Source organism: Macaca mulatta, chromosome 4 (assembly GCF_049350105.2).
Source record: "Macaca mulatta isolate MMU2019108-1 chromosome 4, T2T-MMU8v2.0, whole genome shotgun sequence".
NCBI classification, from domain to species: domain Eukaryota; kingdom Metazoa; phylum Chordata; class Mammalia; order Primates; family Cercopithecidae; genus Macaca; species Macaca mulatta.
In genome coordinates, this window is record NC_133409.1 from 47,395,311 (window position 1) to 47,412,369 (window position 17,059).

At 38.4% G+C, this 17,059-nt stretch overlaps 1 protein-coding gene across 2 annotated transcripts in view; it reads left to right on the plus strand.

The window, feature by feature from the left end:
• Positions 1-17,059, plus strand: part of VTA1 (vesicle trafficking 1) — a 79,043-nt gene that overhangs the window by 22,173 nt on the left and 39,811 nt on the right. For both annotated transcript variants that reach the window (XM_077998557.1, NM_001261520.1), the window contains 2 exon segments: positions 1,163-1,290; positions 1,972-2,047. In XM_077998557.1, coding sequence (XP_077854683.1) covers positions 1,163-1,290; positions 1,972-2,047 — 204 coding nt within the window.

Consider the following 17,059-nt stretch of genomic DNA (forward strand, 5'->3'; position numbering starts at 1 on the left):
TAATTATGAAAGTATTTACTTTGCTGATTTTATGAAAAGTCCTGGGGCTTCTTTTGATTTTAATTTTTTACTTTAAAAAAAAGCAGGTTTTTATCAACTACTATGATGCTCAGATCTGATACTCCAGGGAGTTATTTTATTCCTGTATTGTAGTCTGAGTAAAAATTAGGAACTTTTTTTTAATGCTTTAAATTATTTTGTCTATAGAAAAGGGCTAAAAATTTACAGATATAAGTTGCATTGATTGCAGGTATGTATTTGTCTAAATTTTAAAAGCTTCCATAAGTTGGTTCTGAGTTTGTTGTCTTATACGTTACTTAGAATTAGATCTTTTTTGTTTTTTACATGATGTGCTCTGAGAGACATTATTATATTATTATTTATTTATTTATTTATTTTTGAGACATAGTGTAGCTCATTCGCCCAGGATGGAGTGCAGTGGTGCGATCTCGGCTCACTGCAAGCTCCTCCTCCCGGATTCATGCCATTCTCCTGCCTCAGCCTCCTGAGTAGCTGGGACTACAGCTGCCCGCCACCATGCCCAGCTAATTTCTTTTTGTATTTTTAGTAGAGATGGGGTTTCTCCGAGTTAGCCAGAATGGTGTCGATTTCCTCACCTCGTGACCCGCCCCCTTGGCCTCCCAAAGTGCTGGGATTACAGGCATGAGTCGCTGTGGCCAGCCGAGAGATACTATTTTAGGACATGATGAACCTTCTAGTCTTTTTTTTTTTTTAGATTTGACAGAAGAAATGGGAATAAATTAAAATTTTAAGTTATATATGCCTAGAAATTATTTTCTAATTCTATTTTTAGGATAACTTATAGTTTGGGTAATAAAACATCATTTTGAAGTATTTGATGCTTCCTTCATATAGATAATTGGATATGTTATCATTTTATGCTTGGTTATTTTGATTGTTAGAGCTAAATTATATTTTCAGTTTATCATAAGTGTGTTTCTTCAAAGTTGTAAGCATTGGATTTTGTTTTAAATGCATTGGGCTGAGGCATAGCAACTCTTTTTGCAAATTTCATTGATAACATCTTTTATTGAAATGAATGTAAAATAATTTACTTAAAATGATTATTAGAATTATTTGTAATTAAGCCAACACTTCTAAGAGTCCAAAATCATAAGCTATGTATCTGATTTTATTTTAGCTAAAGAAGCAGTTGGGTGATAATGAAGCTATTACTCAAGAAATAGTGGGTTGTGCCCATTTGGAGAATTATGCTTTGAAAATGTTTTTGTATGCAGACAATGAAGATCGTGCTGGGCGATTTCACAAGTAAGTAAAGAGAAAAATAAAAATTATTTTATTAATTTTGTAACTGTATAACCAAAAGTAACTAGTTTTCTCTGGAACACTTTCTAACCTGCTGATTGATTTAGGTTTTTTTAGAAAAAATTATCGAACCTCACAGTGATTTTAGGTTACAAATTCTGGCCTTTCTCATAAAAGAAAATGGCTGAAAGAAGAAATACCCAGGGCAGATTTATTTACTTAGTAAATATACTCTACTTAGCTGTTTTTTAACATTTAGTAAAATCTGAGTTGATTTTAGGCAAAATCACAGCCTCGCCTCATGATTTTGATTTTGATTCTGATTTTGAAGGTACCCACCCCAGTCAATTCAAATGATTTTTCAGTATAATATTTGCATGTAAAGAAATACATTATGGTTTCATATGGAGTCAGATAATACTATAATTACATTTTTCTAAAATCAAAAACATACAAAAAGTTTTGCCGTGGCGCATTTACTTATAATATGAGCCCTGTTACTTTCTCATAGTAACAGATTATAAAACGATTTTTGTTACTTTCTTGAAATCTGATTTTATTTAAAACATTAATTTCGGAGTGCTTTTATAAAGATAGGAATTTTTTTTTCTTATAACTACATGACAAAACTACATTTTAATGTGTTTCATATTTAAACTAGACCGACTCTCTTTTCTCTTCCAGAAACATGATCAAGTCCTTCTATACTGCAAGTCTTTTGATAGATGTCATAACAGTATTTGGAGAACTCACTGATGAAGTGAGTGTACATTCTTTATTGTCTTAGCTGAAGATCAGTAACGTTTCTGTTTATCAATATTGTTATTGCATTGTTTATTTACAGCAGAATGTCTGTCAGAAATTAATGCAAGCAAAAAATGTAATTTTGCATTTTTTATTGGCAATTTTCAAAAAATAAATTATTTCTAATAATATACTTTAATTTTGTACTAAGTTCTCTATTTTTATTTTTGTGTTTGTTTTTTGAGACAGGTTATTGCTCTGTTGCCCAGGCTGGAGTACAGTGGTGTGATCTCAGCTCACTGCAGCCTCAGCCTCCCTGGGCTCAAGCAATTCTCCTGCCTCAGACTCCTGAGTATCTGGGACAACAGGCACAAGCCACTATAGCTGGCTAATTTTGTATTTTTTTGTAGAGACATGGTTTCACCAAGCTGCTCTGGAACTCTTGAGCTCAAGCAATCTTGCCTGCCTCAGCCTCCCAAAGTGCTGGAATTACAGGTGTGAACCCCACTGCACCTGGCCTGTAATAAGTTCTTTAAATCCAGCATGTATTTTACACTTCAGCATATGTGTGACTACAGTATTGGACAGCATAGGTTTAGAGTTTGATCTTATTAAGTATTAACATATTACTAATCCTGTATGTTGTTAAGTTTTTACACTGTAATTTGTTGAACGTAGTGGAGGTAGAATCTTTTTTTTTTTTTTTTTGAGATGGAGTTTTGCTCTTGTTGCCCGGGCTGAAGTGCAATGGCGCGATCTCGGCTCACTGCAATCTCTGCCTCTCGGGTTCAAGCGATTTTTCTCCCTCAGTCTCCCTAGTAGCTGGGATTACAGGCAGATGCCATGACACCCAGCTAATTTTTGTATTTTTACTAGAGACAGGGTTTCACCATGTTGGTCAGGCTGGTTTCGAACTCCTGATCTCAGGTGATGTGTCCACCTTGACCTCCCAAAGTGCTGGAATTACAGGTGTGAGCCAACACACTGGCACTGGAGGTAGAATCTTTTTATGATCTTTTTTTCTGTTTCATTTCTAGTCAGCATTATTGTTAATGGTTTGTTTCTCTTGTAAAATGCATATAGGACTTAATATTTTATAACATACTTCCTGTTCATTTTATCAGTTGGATTCCCATAATGACTCTAATGTAAGCAAAGCACATAACCATTTTATACATGGGCAAATGGGGGCTCAATGACAAATTTACTGCCTTAAGTTCAGTATTATTTTCACCATAACAGGCTTTACCATTCAGGTGGAGAATTTATTTTCTGAGAGGGAATGTATTAATCTAGAAAAAGAAAGAGTTATAAATAAGATTGATACATATGTGTATATGAATGATTTGAACACTACGGGCAATGTTGTTTTCTGTGATAGAATTTTTTTTTTTCAAAATGATGACTAGCTCTTAGTAAAGTCCCAAACAAAACAAAGTACAATCAGTGTATAAGGCATGTTTATAAAAGATTGTATAGCAAAACTGCAAAAAGTTATTTTTTCTTTATATTCAAAATGAAGTTACTCTCTAAGCTTGATGAGTATAAGCAGGGGTTTTGCCAGCATGAAAGTTGTTCAGCACATTTCAAAGTTGTGACAAATGAAGGACTGTTTTGTTTTGTTTTGTTTTGTTTGTGAGACAGTGTCTCACTCTGTTACCAGGCTGGAGTGCAGTGGCACAATCTCTGCTCACTGCATCCTCTACCTCCTGGGTTCAAGCGATTACCCTGCCTCAGCCTCCCAAGTAGCTGGGCCTACAGGTGTGCGCCACCACACCTGGCAAATTTTTTGTATTTTAGTAGAGACAGGGTTTCACTATGTTGGTTAGGATGGTCTCAATCTCCTGATCTCGTGATCCACCTGCCTCGGCCTCCCACAGTGCTGGGATTACAGGCATGAGCCACCACTCCCAGCCAGGATATTTTTTTTTTAATGTGACTGTCCCTTTTATTCCAAAACATAAAGCAGTTTTGGCCCTTGCCCACACACTGCCAGTGTCATTTCCCACTAACTGAGCTAACCAGAAACCACCTGAGATATTTTCGGTTATGGAGCAATGCCCATTCAGAGCCACTGCTCTCAGATGTTTTAACTCTTGTACAGAGTCGTATAAAGGAGAACTGATAACCTGGAGTGTGAAAACCTGAACTGTTATTCAATGGGTATTACCTTTTTATGTTCTGATGGCCTCATGGATCCACGTTTTTAACTCCCTTTCACTTCATCTCTTGTTATTAATGATCCAAATTTTCTTTTCTTCTCTGTTTTACTAGTGTGAGGAACTATGCTAAATACTTGGGGATACAGAGGTAATATAAACATGACATGATGGAAAGCTTTGAGTGGTTCAGTAGAACTTTGGAGAGTACCAGGTAGGTGAAGGAGAATGGTGAGAATTCAGAGTAGAAGAGTAAGTCATAAGCCAGGTCAGACAGATGATGGAAGACCTGCAATCTTCAATTTGTATTTTTGAGTAAAGAATTATGACTTGGGGTGCTTCGTATAATAGGAGTCTGTACAATGAACTGTAGTGAGGGAGAACTACAGAACCATTTGACAAAAAAAGAAAGAAAAAAAGAAAAAAAAAAAACTGGTTGATGATTAACTGTGGGCCTTAGTTGAGAGGTGGAGAACCGTACATGATGAGTTGTTTTTGATTTGAGAAACAATAATTTATTGAAACTTAGATTTTAAAATTAGAGTTGCAAGTTTGACAACCAAAAAGGAATCATCAGAAGCCTCTTGGAAATAAATAAGCAAAAGACAGCAAAGTAGAGGGGACAATTCAAGTTATAAGATTAGACCAACCCTTCAGGTAAGTGGATTGTTTTGAGTGAGAGAGAAGATGACTAAGTAAAAACCCTTGGTAAACACCTATTTTTGCAATGTAAGAGGAAGAAGTTAGTAAAGAAACACATTTGTAGATGTAAATGGAAATTCAAGATATGAGAGGAGAGGATCATGATAAGGCAAAGTAGCAGATCAGAATGCCACATGGTTTATTGTGCTCTCCTTGCCTTCTGCTCCTTCTTACTTAGGGAAGCTACCTTTGCCTATGTATTTTAGAAGCAAGCACATAATCCTTTAAAGTTATAACTGCTAACAATGGTGAACCCAGCTAACAGGTTAAGTAATAGTCATAGGAAAAAGAACAAAATTTCCAGAAATCTTAAGTGAGTAATAGGTTCTTTTCACTTAAAGAATATGTAACACTTCCACGTACATAAACTACATAATTTATCTGTATTTCAGGAGAAAAATCTAGGTTTACTTTTAGCTACTTTTAGCTACCATTAATGAAGAACCAGCTTCCTTAGTTTTTTGAACATAGAACCTAGGGCAAACACTGTAAATGAGGCCAGTGAGAAGGCTTCAGGTGAGATTGGGGTGATGGGATGGGATTTGTGTAGATATGAGAGTTACTAAAGAGTAAGGGTAAAGGGATTTTTTTTACCCCTTATCTCACTACGTAACCTGCTCCCTAAGCCCCTTTGCCTTGCACTAGTGCTAGAATAAAGTAGGAGATTGCGTCTTTGTTGGTAGATAAAGGATTCTAGATAGTTGGAGGGGTCTGGAATGGGATGGAAAGAAGAAATTAAACCTATATGGCCAGAGTGGAAAGGGAGTCTCTGTGGTCATATGCTTTGGGCTGAAGTATATTCTTGGGCCTTCTGTAAATCCTGCATATCTGTGTTGAAAAATGTGTGTATACACAGTTAATATGTAATTATGTAGGTGCTTTTTACTAACTTAAATTTGTTATATATAAAGTTTGCATTTAGTGTACAAATTGCTTGACACTCAAAATACTAACTTTTCTCATATGCAATATATTACAGTGATCTTACCCTTACATGGCTAGTAAACTGATTTTTGACTACAAACTAAGGTTGACTAACTGTATAAAGTCAGCCAAAGAAAGGAAAATACTGTTAAGTCTATCCATATGCCTCAGGCCAACCAGTGTGATCAGCCTTATTCAGACTTGTTTTCTCTTATTTTCAGTATTGTATTTTGTTCCATCATTTTCCATTTTAGAAACAGAGTCTTCATGGTAATTACTGAGGTTTTTAAAAAATGATGATTTAGGCCAGGTGCAGTGGCTCACGCCTGTAATCCCAGCACTTTGGGAGGCCGAGGCAGGTGGATTGCCTGAGCTCAGGAGTTTGAGAACAGCCTGGGCAACACGGTGAAACCCCTTCTCTATTAAAATACAAAAAATTAGCCAGATGTGGCAGCCTGCACCTATAGTCCCAGCTACTTGGGAGGATGAGGCAGAGAATTGCTGAACCCAGAAGGCAGAGGTTGCAGTGAGCCGGGATTGTGCCACTGCACTCCAGCGTGGGTGATAGAGCAAGATTCTGTTTAAAATAATAATAATAATGATGATTTAAAATGCCAGGAGTTTTCAGTAATGCTTGTTTAGGTGGAAAAGGGAGAAGTACACTTCAGCTGTGATTTTACTAGCCCTTAAAAATATTGATAAGCAAGATAGTTAGCGGCATCAGCCCTCTCACAGGTCCTCATTGTTGTCTAAGAACGTGGAAGTTTTTTTATTTACCTGTCATTTAAGCACTATATGCCTAAAACAAGACACAAACTATTATAACCTTTATTTCAAAAACTATAAAAAGATGAGTTGTTCCAAAACCACGAATATAAACTGGTCTTCAAATCATTTAGCAGTGTTAACTCATTTCCTCCTTTACAATTCCACTTTAGTTTAATTGTGTAATTTGAAAACACTGGTAGAGACAAAGACAGGGAACAGAAAAGTGGGGAAAGAATGAGTTTGAAGATTTCAGGTAGACAAGATTTTTTTTTGATATATACTCATTAGATACATTTAGATATAGTTCAAGACTAACCATAACTGGTTTGTTTGTTGGTAAGGAAAGGCACTGGTGTTATTTAACTGCTTGATATTCCGTAGCTTTTTAACAAAGCTGAAACTTTCTTCAAAATTGGTTGTTTTCCTTCTCATAGAATGTGTTTTGGGAAACACTGAAATCTAAAATAAAAAAAGAAAATGGGCAAGGGAATGGCATAATTTTTATTTGTATATTTGTCTTTTAATTTAAACATCTTTATAATGCAGACAATTATTTTTAATTGATTTAAAGTTTGAAAATTTTTATGGTTGTCCCAGCTGCTCCAGTTCTAGCTGTGCCTCAGAGGTCCGCAGGTATACCTTGGGCCACTGGTCCAGAGTACATAAGCTGTAAGCCTTGGCAGCTTCCACATGGTGTGTTAAGTCTGCAAGTACACAGAATGCAAGAGTGAAGGAGGCTTGGCAGTTTCCATCTAGATTTCAGAGGATGTGTGGGAAAGCCTGTATGCCCAGGCAGAAGCCTGCCTCAGGGTTAGAGTCCTCACAAAGAGATCCTAGTAGGGCAGTGCTAAGGGAAATGTGAGGTTGGAGCTCCCACACAGAGTCCTACCTGGATCACTGCTTAGTGGAGCTGTAGGAGCGGGGCTGCCACCACCCAGGCCCACCTGAGTGGTTTAGCCACTGACAGCTTGCACCCTGAGCCTGGAAAAGGTGCAGGCTTTCAACTCCAACCTATGAGAGCAGCCACAGGGGCTGCACCCTGCAAAGCCATAGGGGCAGAGCTGCCCAGGGCCAACACTTGTACCAGTGTTCCCTGGATGCTGGTCATGGAGTGAAGCATTATTTTGAAACTTTGAAGTTTAATGTCTACCCTGTTGGTTTTTGGACTTGTGTGGAGCGTATCGCGCCTTTTTTGGGGTAGTTTCTCCCTTTTAGACTGGGGATGCTAACCCAATGCCTGTACCACCATTCATTCTTAGAAGTAAATAATTTTCTTTTAATCATACAGGCTCACAGGTGAAAGGAATGTGCCTTGATTGTTAGATGAGATTTCAGACTTTTGAGTTGATGCTGCAATTAGTTAAAACTTCAGGGGGCTCTTGGGAAGGGATGAATATATTTTGCAATGTGAGAAGGACGTGAGATTTGAGGGGGGCGGGAAGCAGAGGTGGAATTATATAGTTTGGATGTTTGTCCCCCTCGAATCTCATGTTAAAATGGGATCCTCAGTGTTGGAGGTGAGGCCTGGTGGGAGGAGTGGTCATGGGGGTGGATCTTTTTTGAATGGTTTGGTGCCCTCCCCATGGTAATAAGGGAGTTCTCGCCCTGTTATTTCATGTGGGAAGTGGTGTTTTAAAAGAGTCTGGCGTCTGTCTTGCTGCCTCTCCTACCTTGTGACACGCTGGCTTCCTTTTGCTTTCCGTCATGAGTAAGAGCTTCCTGGGCCTCACCAGAAGCCAAGCAGATGCTCGGCCCGTGCTTGAACAGCCTGCGGAACTGTGAAGCCTCTTTTCTGTATAAATTAGCCAACATCAGGTATTCCTTTGTAGCAGTGAAAATAGACTAATACAAGATGTACACAATCTGAATAACCGAAGCCTTCTGTATGATATCTGTATGTGATGATTTGGGGTATTCTAATTAAGTTCTTTTTACTTAAAATTCCATCCCTTTTCAAAAAGGCCACTGATTCACAAGATGAATTATGCAATTTGCATAACTAATGCATCCTATTTTGAGCTTTTTTTCCCCCGGCAATTTATTCTTCTGTCATTGAAGAACCTACAGGAACCTCTTATTTCCTAACACTACAAGTCCATACTCCTCTGTCAGATTTTCAGGTTTTCTGTCATGCTCCGTACTCTGCTTGCAGCACTATTTGCCAGTCCTACTTTCTTTGTAGATCAGGCTGCTCACTGTCTTCTCATTTTTCACCCTTGGAAATGTTGTGTTTCTAGCTGGCTTTGCCTAAGTTTTATCTTCTCTTCGAGTCTCACCTACATTATTCTAGTCCTTACATGAATTTCTCCATTCTCTCAGCTCTCCCCCACCTGTATTTAGAGTTCTAACTTTATGAATATTACACTATGAATGTATTAACTACATTTTTGTGTATTATATTTTTGAATAAATTATATTGCAAGTACTTGAAGAGGGGGCTTTGTCTTCTTGATTAGTTTCTGCTTGAAAAGTTGCAGTAGTGTTTCATTGTTTAATCTGTAGATGGAAAAATGCCTTATACTTGTTTATATATAACTTATATTTCATAACTTTTCTAAAATGTAATAGATCTCATTTACTCAATGATATTTTTCTTGGTCATGTCTTGATTTTTTTTTTCCTTTTAATTTCATGTCATTACTCACTTGTATAAAACTAAAGTCTATTTTCTCTAGTCCTTCAACATTTTTGTTTTTTTATTTTTTAATATTTTGTCTGCCACTATTCTATTTCTCAGTTATCTGTATACTGTTTATAGCAGGTACTGTTCAAATACAAAGATAAATATTTTGAAAATGAAAATATGGAAAAAGATGCTCAATGCAGATACTAAGTAAATAGAATCCCAAGTGGCCATAGATAAAATAGACTTTGAGTATATGTGTTACTAGAAATAAAAGGGAACATTTTATTATAATAAAGGAGTCAGTTCATCAAGAAAACAATACAGTTACAAATATCTGTGCACCTAAGAATAAGACTTTCAAACTATATGAAACAAATTGACAGAAAAGAAAAGTAAGAAAAAATTCATAATCATAGTTGGAAATTTTAACACCCCCCATTAGTCATTGATAGAATAGTTTTTAAAAATCAATAAAACAACACGAATAAAGAGTGGCCACATAAACTGTTGTCTAGAATGTGAAAAACCAAGAGCTTTCATACATTGCTTGATGGAGATGTTAGATGTTACATCCACTTTAGGAAAAGAGTTGGCCAGTTTTTTTTTTTTAATGCTAAACATACTCCCTTTTACCCAGCAATTCCTTTTCTGGTTTTTTTCCAAGAGAAATAAAAACATATGTCCAGAAAAAGACTAGTTCAGGAGCACTTATGGGAAGTTTATTCATAATAGCCCAAAGCTAGAAACAACCCTGATGTCCACCAACAGGGGCACTGGGGGCACTGGCAAACACATTGGGGTGTTAGATACAAAAAGGAACTGACTACTGATATACCCTGCAACATGGATGAATCTAGTAGACATTATGCTGAGGAAAAAAGCCGGAAGAATGCAAACTATACGACTGCCTTCATACACGTGTGTGTATGTGTGTGTACATGCATGCACACCAAAGGAAGTTGCTCTAGGAAGGGATATAATTAGAAGTATGGTTTACCCAGGTATACTAATCTGTTTGTCAAAATATTGTGCACTGAAGATGTATACATCCCAAAAGTATGTTCATTTTACTGCAGAAGTTAAATATTGAACTATTTTGTTTATAGGTTTGGTTTGTCTTAGTATGGGTTGGCAGTTCTAAACCTGCTTATTCTGTATTCTAGGAGTGACCAAATGATTAAATATATTGAGGGAGACAGTTTTCTCACTTTTGGGGAATTTAGTTACGATGTGGAATGAGAGAAGACTAGATTGTGTTATGCTGTTAGGTTGGAATTGTTGTAATCTTATTAATTCATGCTTTTAAATATATTAGATGAATAGATATATAGGTATAATATGTATACTGTACGTGTGCTATTTGTATGTCTCTGTGCTCTCCTGGGACCAATGATGCACCAGTAGCAGTGAGAGCACAGTGAGCATCCCTAGTACCTGATTTTCTATTCTAATTTTATTCTGCATAAGGAACCAGGACTTTCACAGAAAGTGCTTAATCTAGGACTGAGTCCAGGAAAGCTATAGATAAGGCCGGACCTTCTTGTGACAGAAAGTAGGAAAGTGTTATCATAATCATAGGACCCAGAAGCCGACTTGAAAGGGTTCCCATTGTCCAAGCCAGGGACAGTTTGAGCGTAAAAATTAGAATGATAGTAATGAGTGATAACTCATTGAATAAAGAATCTGTATGGGTCCATACTGATACATACGAAGAAATAAATAAATGAATAAATAATAAAAGAGCAGAGAAGGCTCTTTTTCATAGGATTCTAACTATAAATGTACAAATAATGATAAAATTAGAAAATTATTAGTGAGCTTTAAAAGTAGTAGGTGGAAAGTTTGATAAGAAGTAAATTTACATGTCTATGAATATCTTACCAAATCGCTTATTTCTTTCAGAGGAAAATAGTAATTCAATAATGAGAAAACTTGTCACCTCTTTAGGCCAAGTCATTAAACCTAACACCACTGATGTTGGCACAACCCACATCATGTGCATCCTAATAAGATGATCTGAAAAAGATAAATATCGCTTCAGTGATAATGCTACCAAAAATGTATAACCCAAACCTAATCATGAGGTGACATCAGACAAATCAATAGACATTTTACAGCTTGGTTGGTATTTTTTAAAAAGTCATGGTTGAGGTGGTTCCAAGATAGCCGAATAGGAACAGCTACAGGCTACAGCTCCTGGCATGAGCAAAACAGAAGACGAGTGATTTCTGCAACTGAGGTACCAGGTTCATCTCACTGGGGTGTGTCAGACAGTGGGTGCAGGATGTTAGGTGCAGCCCACCGAGTGAGAGCTGAAGCAGGGCAAGGCATCGCCTCTCCCGGGAAGTGCAAGGGGTAAGGGAATTCCCTTTCCTGGCCAAGGGAAACCGTGACACACAGCACCTGGAAAATCGGATTACTCCCACCCTAATTCTGCACTTTTCCAAGGGTCTTAGCAAACGGCACACCAGGAGATTATATTCCACGCCTGGCTTGGAGGGTCCCACACCCATGGGGCCTTCCTCATTACTAGCACAGCAGTCTGAGATCTAACTGCAAGGCAGCAGCGAGGCTGGGGGAGGGGCGCCCACCATTGCTGAGGCTTGAGTAGGTAAACAAAGCAGCCAGGAAGCTCGAACTGGGTGGGGCCCACCGCAGCTCAAGGAGGCCTGCCTGCCTCTGTAGACTCCACCTCTAGGGACAGGGCATAGCCAAACAAAATGCAGCAGAAACCTTTGCAGATTTAAATGTCCCTGTCTGTCGGCTTTGAAGAGAGTAGTGGCTTTCCCAGCATGGAGTTCGAGATCTGAGAATGGACGGACTGCCTCCTCAAGTGGGTCCCTGACTCCCAAGTAGCCTAACTGGGAGGCACCCCCCCCAGTAGGGGCAGACTGACACCTCACACGACTGGGTACCCCTCTGAGACGAAGCTTCCAGAGGAACAATCAGACAGCAACATTTGCTGTTCAGCAATATTCACTCTTCTGCAGCCTCTGCTGCTGATACCCAGGCAAACAGGGTCTGGAGTGGACCTCCAGCAAACTCCAACAGACCTGCAGCTGAGGGTCCTGACTGTTAGAAGGAAAACTAGCAAACAGAAAGGACATCCACACCAAAACCCCATCTGTATGTCACCATCATCAAAGACCAAACATAGATAAAACCACAAAGAAGGGGAAAAAGCAGAGCAGAAAAGCTGAAAATTCTAAAAATCAGAGCACCTCTCTCCCTCCAAAGGAACGTGGCTCCTAACCAGCAACGGAACAAAGCTGGACGGAGAATGAGTTTGAGGAGTTGAGAGAAGAAGCTTTCAGACGATCAAACTTCTCCAAGCTAAAGGAGAAGTTCGAACCCATCGCAAAGAAGCTAAAAACCTTAAAAGAAGATTAGACGAATGGCTAACTAGAATAACCAGTGTAGAGAGAAGTCCTTAAATGACCTGATAGAGCTGAAAACCGTGGTACGAGAACTACATGACAAATGCACGAGCTCCAGTAACCAATTCGATCAACTGGAAGAAAGAGTGTCAGTGATTGAAGATCAAATGAATGAAATGAAGCAAGAGAAGTTTAGAGAAAAAAGAGTAAAAATAAATGAACAAAGCCTCCAAGAAATATCGGACTGTGTGAAAAGACCGAATCTACGTCTGATTGGTGTACCTGAAAGTGACGGCGAGAGTGGAACCAAGCTGGAAAACACTCTGCAGGATGTTATCCAGGAGAACTTTCCCAACCTAGCAAGGCAGGCCAACATTCAAATTCAGGAAATACAGAGAATGCCACAAAGATACTCCTTGAGAAGAGCAATTCCAAGACACATAATTGTCAGATTCACCAAAGTTGAAACGAAGGGAAAAAGGCTAAGGGCAGCCAGAGAGAAAGGTCGGGTTACCTACAAAGGGAACCCCATCAGACTAACAGCAGATCTCTCTGCAGAAACTCTACAAGCCAGAAGAGATTCAGCATTCTTAAAGAAAAGAATTTTCAAACCAGAATTTCATATAGAGCCAAACTAAGTTTCGTGAGTGAAGGAGAAATAAAATCCTTTACAGACAAGCAAATGCTGAGAGATTTTGTCACCACAAGGCCTGCCCTGCAAGAGCTCCTGAAGGAAGCACTAAACATGGAAAGGAAGCACTAAACATGGAAAGGAACAACTGCTATCAGCCACTGCAAAAACATGCCAAAATGTAAAGACCATTGATGCTAGGAAGAAACTGCATCAACTAACAAGCAAAATAACCAGCTAACATCATAATGACAGGATCAGATTTGCACATAACAATGTTAACCTTATATGTAAATGGGTTAAATGCTCCAATTAGAAGACACAGACTGGCAAATTGGATAAAGAGTCAAGACCAATCAGTGTGCTTTATTCAGGAGACCCATCTCACGTGCAGAGACTCACAAAGTGATGGAGGAAGATCTACCAAGCAAATGGAAAACAAAAAAAAGGCAAGAGTTGCAAGCCTAGTCTCTGATAAAACAGACTTTAAACCAACAAAGATCAAAAGAGACAAAGAAGGCCATTACATAATGGTAAAAGGATCAATTCAACAAGAAGAGCTAATGATATATCCTAAATATATATGCACCCAATACAGCAGCACCCAGATTCATAAAGCAAGTCCTTAGAGACTTACAAAGAGACTTAGACTCCCACACAATACTAATGGGAGACTTTAACACCCCACTGTCACCATTAGACAGATCAACAAGACAGGAAGTTAACAAGGATACCCAGGAATTGAACTCAGCTCTGCACCAAGCGGACCTAATAGACATCTACAGAACTCTCCACCCCAAATCAACAGAATATACATTCTTCTTAGCACCACATTGCACTTATTCCAAAATTGATCACATAGTTGGAAGTAAAGCACTCCTCAGCAAATGTAAAAGAACAGAAATGATAACAAACTGTCTCTCAGACCACAGTGCAATCAAACTAGAACTCAGGACTAAGAAACTCTGTCACAACCGTCCAACTACATGGAAACTCAACAACCTGCTCCTGAATGACTACTGGGTATATAATGAAATGAAGGCAGAAATAAAGATGTTCTTTGAAACCAATGAGAACAAAGATACAACATACCAGAATCTCTGGGACACATTTAAAGCAGTGTGTAGAGGGAAATTTATAGCACTAAATGCCCACAAGAGACAGCAGGAAAGATCTAAAATTGACACCCTAACATGACAATTAAAAGAACTAGAGAGGCAAGAGCAAACACATTCAAAAGCTAGCAGAAGGCAAGAAATAACTAAGATCAGAACAGAACTGAAGGAGATAGAGACACAAAAACCCTTCAAAAAATCAATGAATCCAGGAGCCGGTTTTCTGAAAAGATCAACAAAATTTGTAGACCACTAGCAAGACAAATACAAAAGAAAAGAGAGAAGCATCAAATAGATGCAATAAAAAATGATAAAGGGGATACCATCACTGACCCCACAGAAATACAAACTACCATCAGAGAATACTATAAACAACTCTACGCAAATAAACAAGAAAACCTAGAAGAAATGGATAAATTCTTGGACACATATGCTCTGCCAAGACCAAACCAGGAAGAAGTTGAATCCCTGAATAGACCAATAACAGGCTCTGAAATTGAGACAATAATTATTAGCCTACCAACCAAAAATAGTCCAGGACCAGACAGATTCACAGACAAATTCTACCAGAGGTACAAGGAGGAGCTGATACCATTCCTTCTGAAACTATTCCAATCAATAGAAAAAGAGGGATTCCTCCCTAACTCATTTTATGAGGCCAAAATCATCCTGATACCAAAGCCTGGCAGAGACACAACAAAAAAAGAATTTTAGACCAATATCCCCGATGAACGTGGATGCAAAAATCCTCAATAAAGTACTGGCAGACCGAATCCAGCAGCACATCAAAAAGCTTATCCACCATGATCAAGTGGGCTTCATCCCTGGGATGCAAGACTGGTTCAACATATGCAAATCAATTAATGTAATCCAGCATATAAACCAAACAAAATTCAAAAACCACATAATTATCTCAATAGATGCAGAAAAGGCCTTTGACAAAATTCAACGGCCCTTCATGCTAAAAACTCTCAATAAATTCGGTATTGATGGAACATATCTCAAAATAATAAGAGCTATTTATGACAAACCCACAGCCAATATCATAGTGAATGGGCAAAAACTGGAAAAATTTCCTTTGAAAACTGGCACAAGACAGGAATGCCCTCTCTCAGCACTCCTATTCAGCATAGTGTTGGAAGTTCTGGCCAGGGCAATCAGGCAGGAGAAAGAAATGAGGGGTATTCAGTTAGGAAAAGAGGAAGTCAAATTGTCCCTGTTTGCAGGTGACATGGTTGTATATTTAGAAAACCCCATCGTCTCAGCCCGAAATCTCCCTGAGCTGATAAGCAACTTCAGTAAAGTCTCAGGATACAAAATCAATGTGGAAAAATCACAAACATTCTTATACACCAGTAACAGATAAACAGCCAAATCATGAGTGAACTCCCATTCACAATTGCTTCAAAGAGAATAAAATACCTAGGAATCCAACTTACAAGGGATGTGCAGGACCTCTTCAAGGAGAACTACAAACCAATGCTCAACGAAATAAAAGAGGACACAAACAAATGGAGGAACATACCATGCTCATGGATAGGAAGAATCAATATTGTGAAAATGGCCATACCGCCCAAGGTAATTTATAGATTCAATGCCACCCTCATTAAGCTACCAATGACTTTCTTCACAGAATTGGGGGAAAAAAACTACTTTAAAGTTCATATGGAACGAAAAAAGAGCCCCCATTGCCAAGACAATCCTAAGCCAAAAGAATAAAACTGGAGGCATCACGCTACCTGATTTCAAACTGTACTACTAGGCTATAGTAACCAAAACAGCGTGGTACCAAAACAGAGATGTAGACCTGTGGAACAGAACAGAGCCCTCAGAAATAATACCACACATCTACAACCATCTGATCTTTGACAAACCTGACAAAAACAAGAAATGGGGAAAGAATTCCCTATTTGGTAAATGGTGCTGGGAAAACTGGCTAGCCATATGTAGAAAGCTGAAACTGGATCCCTTTCTTACACCTTATACAAAAATTAATTCAAGATGGATTAGAGACTTAAATGTTAGACCTAAAACCATAAAAGAACCCTAGAAGAAAACCCAGGCAGTACCACTTAGGACATAGGCATGGGCAAGGACTTTATGTCTAAAACATCAAAAGCCATGTCAATAAAAACCAAAATTGACAAATGGGATCTAATTAAACTAAAGAGCTTCTGCACAGCAAAGGAAACTACCATCAGAGTGAACGGGCAACCTACAAAATGGGAGAAAACCTTTGCAAGCTACTTATCTGACAAAGGGCTATTATCCAGAACCTGCAAAGAACTCAAACAAATTTACAAGAAAAAACCCCATCAAAAAGTGGACAAAGGATATGAGCAGACAATTCTCAAGACATTTATGTATCCAACAGACATATGAAAAAATGCTCATCATCCGTGGCCATCAGATAAATGCAGATCAAAACCACAATGAGATACCATCTCACACCAGTTAGAATGGTGATCATTAAAAAGTCAGGAAACAACAGGTGCTGGAGAGGATGTGGAGAAATAGGAACACTTTTACACTGTTGGTGGGACTGTAAACTAGTTTAACCATTGTGGAAGACAGTGTGGCGATTCCTCAAGGATCTAGAACTAGGAATACCATTTGACCCAGCCATCCCATTACTGGGTATATACCCAAAGGATTATAAATCATACTGCTATAAAGACACATGCACACGTATGTTTATTGCAGCGCTATTCACAATAGCAAAGACT